This window comes from Alnus glutinosa, chromosome 9 (genome assembly GCF_958979055.1).
Source record: "Alnus glutinosa chromosome 9, dhAlnGlut1.1, whole genome shotgun sequence".
NCBI lineage: Eukaryota > Viridiplantae > Streptophyta > Magnoliopsida > Fagales > Betulaceae > Alnus > Alnus glutinosa.
Window position 1 is genome coordinate 11356093 of NC_084894.1, and position 11548 is coordinate 11367640.

An 11548-nucleotide genomic window follows, 5' to 3' on the forward strand; every position below is an offset into this window, starting at 1 on the left:
ATTGCATAGAAAAAACATAAATACTAAAGAGTATGGGGCTAGGGGGCGTTTCATATGTTTGAAGTTTGATGTTTCGGTGTATACCGTGTTTTACAAAATCTGCAATTTGGACTCTGTATCAATGTGAATGCATGAATCTATGACCCTTTTTCAGATTATTTTTTGAAGTGTTTATCTCACTTGAGTTTCAAAGTGTTTGTGGTTCCTAAAGATTGACTGAGGTAGATGGTTCTGTACTGGTTTAATATGTTGTGTTTTTCATTTGTTTTTGTGTAAAAAAATCTTATCTGCTCTGGTTTTGTTGTTTTCGGTGGTCTTGCTAGACCATTGTTTGTATTTCGATGTTGTTTAGGAATAAAATGTTCACTTATTCATCAAAAAAAAAAAAGATTGACTGAAGTTGGGTTCTGTTTGTTGTTTTGATATTCTTGAGCTGCTGCTCTTTTCTTTTGCAGTGCAGCATTTGTTTCTGGTGTTTTGTTGATTGCTACTTTGTTTGCAGTTTAGGTTGGATTTATTATAGACTTGTATTTTCTATTTTGTGTTTAGCTGTTTCTGTATAGCTTTGTTTTGAGTTTAGCCATTTGTGTATAGCTTTTCTTTGTTTGTTCCCGTTTAAGGGGTTTGTCCCTAAGCAAGAGTTTTGATCCAGATTTTCTGGAGTGTATTTTCACTTGAGTTTGAGCTTTATATAAAATAATGGGTCTGCTTATCTATGTCCTGAAATGCAATATAAAATAATGGACATATGGTTAAATTTCTATGTGTTGTTAAGCTCCTATGTAATGCATATATAGTTTGTCTTTCTGTTTCTTTTTTTAGGTGTATACTTCTTTCTCTTTAATCTTATTTAAGGCCCTGTCATTGGTGACTTTCTCATTTATGATAGTTGAAGTGTTGTATTTTAGGGTTATAAACAATCTTAAAGCTAATGTCGGTGATGAAGATGGTGCAGCAGTTCCAAGTGGCTTTGGGCGTGCAATTGGTAATAAGGTATCCCCCTCTTAATTTGTTCTAGTGATTTTCTTGTATAATACCTAGAGGGTGAGGAAAAAAAAAAACAAAAAAAGTTACAAATCTGCCATGTTACAATCCACCATGTTAGAAGTTTTGTTTTGTTTAGTCTAAAAATCTGCCATGTTTTATTTTTGTTTTGTTTTGTTAAAAATCTGCCATGCTTTGTTTTAGTTTTGTTTTATGCCATGTTGTGTTAGTAACTTAGTATGGTTGTTCCTTGTTTAATTTATTTGTTTAGAAATAGCCATGTTCTATGCTACTTAAAAATCTGTCATGTTTCGTTTTAGTTTTGTTTTCTGCCATGTTGTGTTACAGTGTTAGTATAGTTGTTCCTTGTTTAATTTATTTGTTTAGAAACAGCCATGATCTACACAACTTAAAAATCTACAATGTTATAATCCACCATGTTAGAAGTTTTGTTTTGTTTTGCTTTAAAAATCTGCCATATTTTGTTTTTGTTTTGGTTTGTTAAAAATCTATCATGTTATGTTTTAGTTTTGCCATATTGTGTTAGTATATTTGTTCATAGTTTTTGGCATTTCTGTTTCATACCTATAACCTATCTTTCACATTTTAATAGTTAATTAGTTATGGAAGATACAAGTCAACCAATAGAAGTCAATCAATTTGTGTGTGGGGATGACTCGATGATAAGTCCTTCCTTAGAAGGTGAATCCCAAACTGTGGGTCATACTGATGAAAATCCTAAGAAGAATATGTATGGAAAGAGAGAGAGGCAGAAGACTTCGCCTGTTTGGAATGACTTTGATATTGTTGAAGTTGGTGGTGTCAAGAAATCACAGTGTAAGTGGTGCAAAAAGTTGTTTGCCATTTCCATCTCAAGTTCTACCTCTACACTTGGTAGGCATTTGGTTGCGTGTCTCAAATATGTGTCTGCCAACAAGAAGCAAAAGTGCATTGCCCTTGATCCTGATGCAACGGGAGATATATCTATGTCAAATTTTACTTTTAAGATTGAGAGATCTAGAGAACTTGCTACTCACATGATTCTTTGCCATGATTATCCTTTTAAAATAGTGGAGTATAAAATGTTTAACAAGTTCTGAAAGTCCTTAAATCCTCTTTGGAAGAAGGTTAGTCGTGCAACTATTAGGAAAGATTGCTTTACTACATATAACATTGAGAAGAAGAAGTTGAAAACATTGTTGAAGGGGTGGACAAGGTCAACATCACTACGGATATGTGGACAAGTGCACAAAGAGTGTCATATATGGTGGTGACTTGCCACTTTGTGGACTCCGATTGGTTCCTTCAAAAGAGAGTGTTGAATTTTTGTAATGTGCCACCTCCACATAGTGGTGTTGTTATTGCTGAAGAACTGCGAAAGTGTTTTGGTGATTGGGGCATTGAGGACAAGGTATTTATAATAACGGTTGATAATGCTAAAGCAAATGATACTACTATCAGAATTCTTAAAGATGATTTCGAGTTAAGGGAAGTCTTGCCTATTGGAGGTCGATTATTTCATGTGCGATGTTGTGCTCATATTACTAACTTGTTGGTGCAAGTAGGACTTGCTAAAATTGGAGACATAGTTGATTCAGTTAGAGAGGGTATCAAGTACATAGTGGCTTCTGAGGGTCGGTTGAGAAAATTTAGTGATATTGAAAAAAGATTGCAACTCCCTGGCAAGAAATTGATTTTAGATGTCCCTACACGTTGGAATAGCATTTAAATGATGTTGGCGACAGCTGTACAATTCAAAGACGTATTTCCTAGATACGATCAAAGTGATCAAGCATTTCAGTGGTTAATAAGCCCTGAAGAATGGGAGAAGGTTGAAAATGTGAACCAAATTTTGTCAATTTTCAATGATGTGGCCAACATAGTATCTGGCAGTGAATACCCAACTTCAAATCTGTTTCTACCTGAGGTTTGGAGGATTAAAGAAGTATTGTTGTTGAAGTGTAGGGATAATAATGAGTACATCAGGGTAATGGTGAGTAAAATGAGTAACAAATGAGAAGTATTGGGGTAATTGCAATTTATTAATGGCATTGTTTCCCTCTAATTTACCCAGAGCCTGAAGCTTCTATGAACATTGATAATGTCCACTCCATTCTTCATGAGTTATATGAGGTATATGTAACTTCTCATAATTCATCTGTTATGCAACTGCAACAAATTGCTCAGGAAAATTCCCGTTCTACAAGTGGTTCTACTAGAGTTGCTGCAGTCAAAGCTCCTATTGGTCGATCAAGGTTTTTGCAACATGTAAGATGTAATGATGTTGTGCGACCCGCTAAAACAGATTTGGATGTATATCTTGAAGATGACATTTACATATGTGAAAATGATGTCAATGAAGAAGACATAGATGATGAGTTTGAGGCTTTGGCATGGTGGAAATTTAATGCCTTGAAGTATCGCATCTTGTCTAAGATGGCACGGGGCATTTTAGCTATTCCAATCACTACAGTAGCATCAGTGCTGGTGGTAGAGTAATTGATCCTCACAGAGCGAGATTGTCCACCAAAACAATAGAAATGATCTTATGTGGGCATGATTGGGTGAGGGCATTACATGGACTTAGAAAAAATTATAAAATAGATAAAGATGAAGCTGTAAGTGAGACTTTATGCACATTTTTATTATGTGTTAATTATTTGTTTTAAGACATTATAGTAAGTTATTAACTTTTTTCTATTTGTTTTTGTAGAAAGTGGTTGAAGTAGACTTATCAACGCCACCATGATTCAAGAAGTTTAAAGTCGTAGGGACTTTATATGTATTTTGAATTTGGTATTGCATTTTGAATTTTGTGTTGTATTTTGAACTGTTGTTTCATACTTCTATGATCTTTTGTGGGCATGATTGGGCGATGGCATTACATATACTTTTCAAACAATTTATGTGTTATTTTATTTATAAACCTCCCTTGACATATTTATCAAGGTTTTTGGAACTTTGAATAAATAAATACAAATGAGTAAAAATATGTAACCATTTTGGTTTAGCTCTTGGGATGACTTAGATTTTTGGTTTAGTTCTTGGAATGACAGTGAGATTATGTCCAGAGGGAATGGAAGCTCTCTTGACATGGTAATGGTAATTCATGTTTGTCATGGTAATTAAATTCTATGTTCTAAATAAATCTTAAGTGATGAAGCTCTCTTGACATGTTTATCAAGGTTGAAGAACTTTGAGTAAACAATGCAGGGGAGTAAAAGCATCTAACAAACTTTTTTAGTGAATGCAGGGTGGCTAGCTTTGAGAACAAAAGTCAAAAGTTGATGCAGCCCGGCCACTTTAGCTTTGACCAGCAATGCAGACACTGTGAAAACTGAGAAGGTTCCATTTATTTTACATTACAAAACTGTGAAGGTGTTGCATGAATACTAAGTCTTATATTGGTTCTATCATTTGAAACTTGGTTTTATAAAAAGATTGATTAGTTCTTTTAAGGTATAATACTGATTGATTAGCATTTTCCTAAGTCGTGACAATCTTCTGGGTATGGCACGTGCATTTAGATTGACAAGCCTATTTAGGGAGGTTTCACTAAGCAACTTTTGGAAATACCTAATACTTCCTGCTTCACCTCAACTAGATCATCAATTCTTGTACCATCATCTCTACCAACAAAGAACCTTCTTCCTCCCATGGTGATATAAAATGGAAGACTAATGTAACTTCTCGTATTTTGACATCTTTGTATTATTCAAGGTTTATTTTTTTCGTGACATCAAAATAGATTGCCAACTACTATTTTTTGTTTGTCTTTTGTGTATAACCTTGCAATCTATTTTGGTGTTTGCAAAAAAGTGGATGTGCTGATTCTCACTGCAGAAGTTATATATATCTACCCCCCCCCAAAAAAAAAGCTTCAGATATCTTTTAGCTACTGAATGTTGATGTTATGTTCATCATAGTTGAAATGTCTATATATATATAAATTGCAGGAAGTTGATTTGCATAACAATAACCATTTGATTCTCGAACCTATTTTCAAGTAGATGCATTACAACCCAATCATCACTACCCACGCCAAGATCAGATCCACTTTAATTAGTGTAAGAATCTCCCTCAATGAACATTTTCATCTCTTCGTCATCAATCACAATGCATGATTTATATCGTTTTTCATGAAAACGAGGTACATTATGTTTGATTGATCAAATTTCTGTTCAATTTCTTTGCACGTTCTAAGGGTTAAATCTAGTGAAATATTTGGAATTGTAACACAGGAATTCAAAGAAATGCTTCTATAAACAATGGAAGCAAAATTTAACTTGGGACCTTAACCTTTCTATTTGAACATATGTGTGCAGTGTGCCCCCATATTAATGTGATTTCAAGAAGGAATTGCTCGAGTGCTGTGGTTAGAAAATAAAAAAATAAAAAAAAATGTTAAAGAAGACCAATTGAAAGAGAGAAAATTTTGATAAGCAATTTCCTTAGTTCCACTAGAAAGGAAAATACCTAAAATACAAAGTTTTAATAACTTACAAAAAGGAACTTTCAGTGTAGCTGTCTGCTTTAAATGGGGTTGTGTTTGGCCTATACACGTTGAAGTGCATCTACTAGGAAATTGAAGTATTTTCACTGTGTTCTAATTTTTAATCCATTTGACATTTCAATCTTAATTGGTTTATTAATTATTTTTTGCATGATATGTTTTTTTTCTTCTTCTTAGCTATGGTTGTTTAGTTTTTGTTTCTCTCAATAATTATTGTTGCATGTCAGCACTGTCTCTTCTTCTTTTGAGTTTCACTGCATAATAATTCCCTAGAATTTTGTTTTGGGCAAGATCCAAAGCTAGCTTCTTTAAGAGTATCCACATTTTTCTGTTACCACTTTTTAGTTGGGTCTTGAGTTTTTTTATATAATCTTTTAGTTTTACTTGTTCTTGTTTGTCTTATATTTGAAGGCTTGCTTCTGAATCTTTACTCTCCAAGGAACTAATAAGGATCATTTGCATGCTAATAAATCTTAAGTGATCAAGCTCCATTGACATGTTTATTAAGGTTGAAGAACTTTTAGTAAACAATGCAGGGGAATAAAAATATCTAACAAACTTTTTTTAGTGAATACAGGGTGGCTAGTGGGAAGTGCGACCCTTTAGAGTTGAATTTTGTCATGTAATTGTTATTTGATTTTGCATGAATTTTGTTTAAGTTGGTGGTGTCAATATGTGAGAACTGTAACCCTTTAGAGTTGAGATTAAATTATTTAAACTGTAATTTGTGTTGTATTTTATTTATTTATGTAAATTTTATCTCTTAGTTCACTTACAGTTGTACTTCTTTCATTTTTGTGTATTTTGGTTTTTTTTTTTCCCTTGTAATTCAAGATTTATTTTTTCAAAGTTGCTTGTAATATTGTGAATGCCTAATGCTTGAAATAAGTTATTTGGTATTTTTAGAATAAATTTTGTATTTAATAGTTTATTTATTAATATTTACAGATCATATTCCAAAACATACTAAACGAGACTTAAATGAGCTGAGTTGCTCATTAAAGGCTTGAATAGCTTTTTAATCGGGCTCGGGCTCAAGCTCGGGCTCGAATTAGGCTCTTTTAAATATTTAACTACATATTGAGCTTGAGCCGAACCGAGCCTATCGAGTCCTGGCTCGACTCAATAAGGTTTACTTGGCGAGCTCGAGCTCGAGCCAAGGTAATTACGTAACGAGCCGAGCTCGGACAAGGATTCTAAAGCTCGGCTCGATTAAAGGGCTTTTTAAACAAGCCAATCTCGAAAATGCCAAACTCGACTCAGCTCGGCTTGATTACATCCTTATACACGACTCAACGAACCCAACATGAAATTAACGAGTTAGGATTAAAAGATCTAACACGTTTATTTAAAAGAATCTAGTTATATATATATATATATATATATATATATATATATATATAAAACCCACATTTACATTTGAACACAAATATAATGCTTCATTTTAACTTAGGGTGGGAACATCCAACTGCGGGGTTTAACATTAAAATCATTGATTTCAAGTACATAATATAAATCAATACAAAATGATTTTTCAGCGTATTTGCGAGGATCATGGAATTAAGTAGCTAACTTTTAACTGCCAATATCACACTGCTAAGTTAATGATAGAGGCCCTGTTTACCAAACCCCTTCCCCCCTTTCATACTGTTCATGTCAGTACAAAAAGTGAAAAGTTTGAACTTCCTGACTTCTTCAATGCATTTAATTTCCTATTTTACCCTTTCAATCCTTCCCCCAATTAGTAGTTGTAGCATCACTGCTTTCTTATATTTCGTGATTTTCCTTTCAACCTTTTTCCCTCTCTCTCTCTCTCTCTCTCTCTCTCTCTCTCTCTCTCTCTCTCTCTCTCTCTCTCTCTCTCTCTCTCTCTCTCTCTCACTCTCTCTCTCTCTCTCTATGGTACAACAGCCTGGACTATTCAAACAAACAAAGCAAAAAAATTCGTTCTTTCAGACCTGAAGAAAATCCACAAACAGGTTGGCAAATCTCTTCTTCGGATCTCACACAGAACATTGTGCAGGTGATGATTTTCACTTTTACCCTTCATTTCCTTCTTCATTCTTGCAATCCAGCCAGCTTGCACAGTGAGTAGACCCTCATGCTCCAAAAATTTCAGCAACCCAAAGTGAATGGACTGAGCGAACGTGGTCCTCCGTCAAAGAGCCTCTCCCCAAACCTCTCACACCACTGATCCATCTATCTCCATCAATATGCAGGTCTTCCTTGACAGGCGATTTGCATCAATATCCATATATCTCCTTCATTTACACCTCAACCACTCTGCGATTCGCATCCAAGAGCCGTACGATACGCTCCATCCGTTTTGCCCATCGCCAGTCTTTTCAATCTACTCCCTCATTAGACCGTGCGAATCATCCTTGATAGTTTGATTTTCGCAATCTTCCATCATTTGCCTATAAATGGATATAAGGTCTTCCACAAGGTAGCAACAGCCGACGACAGTGTATAGTGGGTCGAAGAGATTTCGGTTTGCACGGGAAAGCAGGTGCTTTGCCACCAGCGGTGCATGCCCGGCCATACAGTCAACGACTTCTACAGCCACGGGTCCAAGTACCAGATCACGTTCACAGGTGTGTGTGTGTGTGTGTGTGTGTGTTTTTTCCCCCAGATTTTTTAATTTGTTGTGAAATATTGGGTGCTTTTGATGCCAAGTAATGATACATGTAGTTTGTCTTTGATCATTGTGATTTGGGTTTTGTCTGGTTGGAAGGAAAATTGGGAAAGGTGAAAATAAAATTCCAGGAAATTTATGTATTTTTTCGGAGACTACTGTTCACGCTACTGTTTCGTGTGTGCGCATTTTTTCTGCAAGTCCTCTACTTTTCCAGCATACTTGGACTTTTGCTGGGTCATGGTGTTTGTCATTGGTTTTATTCTTATGATGCATAGCTGGTTAAATGCATGTAGTCTTTAGTGATGATGGGGATCCTGAGTTTATATGGGTTGCTTACCACTAGAAAAAATTAAACCATAATCAAATTGAGAAAATGAATTGTATGAATCAGTGACCTTTTGCAACTAATTTCATGTAATGATTCAACTGGTTGAAGTGTATTTAGCCTTTTAGTTCAAAGGTATTATGCAGATAAATCCTGCACATTACTACATTAGTGAAACTAGTAAGATGGTTCAATTCCAAAGGGTCTCTGGTTGGCTGCCATTAGAAAGGTTTTTTTGGCTGCATGTGTTACATAAACATGTCCAAGAAATATATAGAATGATGCTATTCATTTATTATTTATTAATGTAGTTTTATATGATCATGTTCAAATGTGCCTCCTTATAGATGATCTATTTCATAATTCAGATTAAATTACATATATATATATATATATATATATATATATATATATATATATATATATATATATATATATATATATATAAAATCTTGACCATAAAATGAATACTCTCCATTTATCATTTATATTTTCAATAAAACTCCAGAATCCATCTAAGCCTATAGATTAGAAGTATTCAATGTACTTAAAAATGAAAACAATGTCAAAAATTGGCACGAAAAAATAAATAAATTAAAAGCATATTGACAGTCTTGTTATTTGATTATCCCAATAAGACGTTATTTAAAATTTTAAATGATGTGGCAACATATAGATCGTTAAATCTGTAAAATCATCCGATTTAGACCGTAAAATGAATCATCTAATTTTTTGGTATACTAATTAATCAGACAAAGGAGTTATAAGGTTTGTGTGTTACCTTAGCTTGGAAAACTTCTTGGGATATTTGATTGGTTGAATAGAGCATTTTGATTGCAACTATGCCATGATTCATGCGCCCTCTATACACATTAGTCCAGTCCCCTCCAGATTTCAATCTCATGCTCTCAGAAAAGTCACCGATGGCTAATCTGATCTCCTCGGCCGTGTACTCCCTTAAACCACTTCTCAAGTCATCAAGCTTTGTAGCCATTCCAATGGCGTCTTTCTCTCTGCAAAACTCAATCCTCCGGTTGAGCATATCTCTTTGCCTCCGCAACTCCTCAATCTCCCTAACCATCTCTGCCCTCATCATCACTGCCTTTTCCAGTTGGGTCTCGGCGCATGACTTTGCCAATGTGGACCTCTGAAGCTTGCTGCAGAGCTCGGTTTGGAGCTGTACAAGTGAGCTTAGCCTGCTCTTGCTTTCTTCAATGTCGTTTATTACTTCATTCATCTGTTCTTTTTCAGAATCTAATTCTCTCTCCAACTCTAATCGCTTTTTAACCTCCTCTTTTATCCCTGTTTCAAGTTCTTCAGCCTGCAGAACAGTGAAGGGCTTCTTTTTAATTTTTAATTTTTTTCCATTAAACAAACTGAAAACCCAGAACTTTTCTATATATATTACCAGATGAATGCTTAAAGAAATGATCCATTTAGCTTTCGCATGCCTTTCATTATTGTCCTTGGCTTCTCTTCTCTTCTCCTAGGTTGCCTGCTGGGCTTCACTGATTTTACTTCTTAAATATTCGATTTTTTCTGTGGGACTCTGACAGTTTGCCAATTTATATAAATGTAACAGAAATCAGTATATATAACTAATCCACGTTATTTAAAAGTTTTAAAAAACATGGTACGATGTAGATGTTAGATGTAATGAGCACCCCACTTTCTGGGGACAGGAAAGGCACTTGATAATGGCTTCGGTACACTGGCAGCCAAACACTCCCTATATCCCATCATTATCATATCGATGCTGGGTCAAAAGAACGATAAGCGAGTAAAATATTTCATCCGAGTAAGAAAGAAGAGAAAGCGAAGTGGAATTGTTGAACAATAACATCATTTTCTAGACAACTACTCCACACCCGAACGGAAACGGAAAGAATAGTAATTATAGCCACATATTGCAGAAAAAATATCTATGATATTTTAGTTACCATATTGGCATCATTTTTTTCCAGCATATCTGATTATGGGCTAGTCTGAAAATCGTCATTCTCCTGGGCAGGACCATCTCCATCGAAATCTGAAGAAGACAACATTTGCTAGAAATAACTTTCAATTTCTTAGACATGGTTTTCCCATCGATTTTGTGAATTGGGTAGCCACAAAGTGGATGAGATACGAGAATGTCTTTCTAGGGAATCGGCAAACATTGTCCCAAGCCAACCTCTAAGATAAGCCTTTTCCCTCATATTTGCAACCATAACTCCTTCATCATCCTCCATGGTTCCTTCATCGTTGTGTCCTATAAGTAACACCTGCTTTCCTCCACAGATTATGTAAAATTCACAAAGAGGTAAGATTTAAAGACAGATGATCCAAATCAAACAAATTCACCTAGGAATCTCCAAAACATAAATAAGATTATGAAACTTAAACAAAAAAAAAAATGCATACCATGATAAGGACTTCATGAATGTAAACCCTATGACTAGTTTGGTTATTTGGAGGCCAGAAATTGTGTCCTCTAGAATGAGCTTTTGAATAGGTTTATCGTATTTCTCGACTTTCAATATCTCAGCCTTTACCTATAAACGAAAGGAAAATTCTGAAGATTATTAGAGGAAAATCGAAAGCAGTAGGTCTAAATTCTCAGACAGGCCATCATAGCATCGTTCTATATATTCCGCAATATAGGCGTAAAGGCTATTTTCTCTTATATGTTTTTTCCTTTCTCCTTTACCCTATTTCCACTCCGTAAAACAATTACACTTGTGATTCGTAATTAATTGTATACTTATGTTTGTGACTGTTCACTCCAGCGCCCACGGTACTTCCTACGACCATGTCCGACAACTAAAAAGGTATGATGCTGTTCAATATTTCAACGATTGGTCATCTGTTTTAAACTTTGTGAGGTGTTTAAATGTCATTTATATACCTTAACATATATTGTGTATAAAATTGTTGTACATGCATATGAAACCTTTTCATAAATGTCATATGTCACTACCCCACGAAAGTCCCCAAGGAAGCACCCTGTACCAACCCCATCCACCAAACAGTCGAATTCCCGTAAAGTAAAATGGACCAAAGAGCATGAGTTGGCACTAGTTTATGAACTGTTGGATCTGGCAACAAA

The 11548-nt window shown here is 35.0% G+C and overlaps 1 protein-coding gene and 1 pseudogene across 1 annotated transcript; one reads left to right on the top strand and one right to left on the bottom strand.

Moving 5' to 3' along the window:
- Positions 1–2218: 2218 nt before the first annotated feature.
- On the top strand, positions 2219–3483 carry LOC133876760 (zinc finger BED domain-containing protein RICESLEEPER 1-like). The gene is made up of 3 exons (XM_062315008.1): positions 2219–2618; positions 2730–2977; positions 3172–3483. Exons 1-3 carry the CDS (start codon positions 2219–2221, stop codon positions 3481–3483), a joined length of 960 nt encoding a protein of 319 aa, XP_062170992.1.
- A 5492-nt stretch (positions 3484–8975) lies between these two features.
- LOC133876761 (putative U-box domain-containing protein 50) lies at positions 8976–11253 on the bottom strand (annotated as a pseudogene).
- Between the last annotated feature and the right edge of the window lie 295 nt (positions 11254–11548).

Excerpts from the sequence above, each read along its gene's own strand:
- LOC133876760 (XM_062315008.1), top strand. The coding sequence starts at position 2,219 with ATGTGGACAAGTGCACAAAGAGTGTCATATATGGTGGTGACTTGCCAC. Across the intron at positions 2,619-2,729 it reads GTACATAGTGGCTTCTGAGG|CTGTACAATTCAAAGACGTA; the intron begins GTCGGTTGAGAA and ends TGTTGGCGACAG. Across the intron at positions 2,978-3,171 it reads ATGAGTACATCAGGGTAATG|GAAAATTCCCGTTCTACAAG; the intron begins GTGAGTAAAATG and ends CAAATTGCTCAG.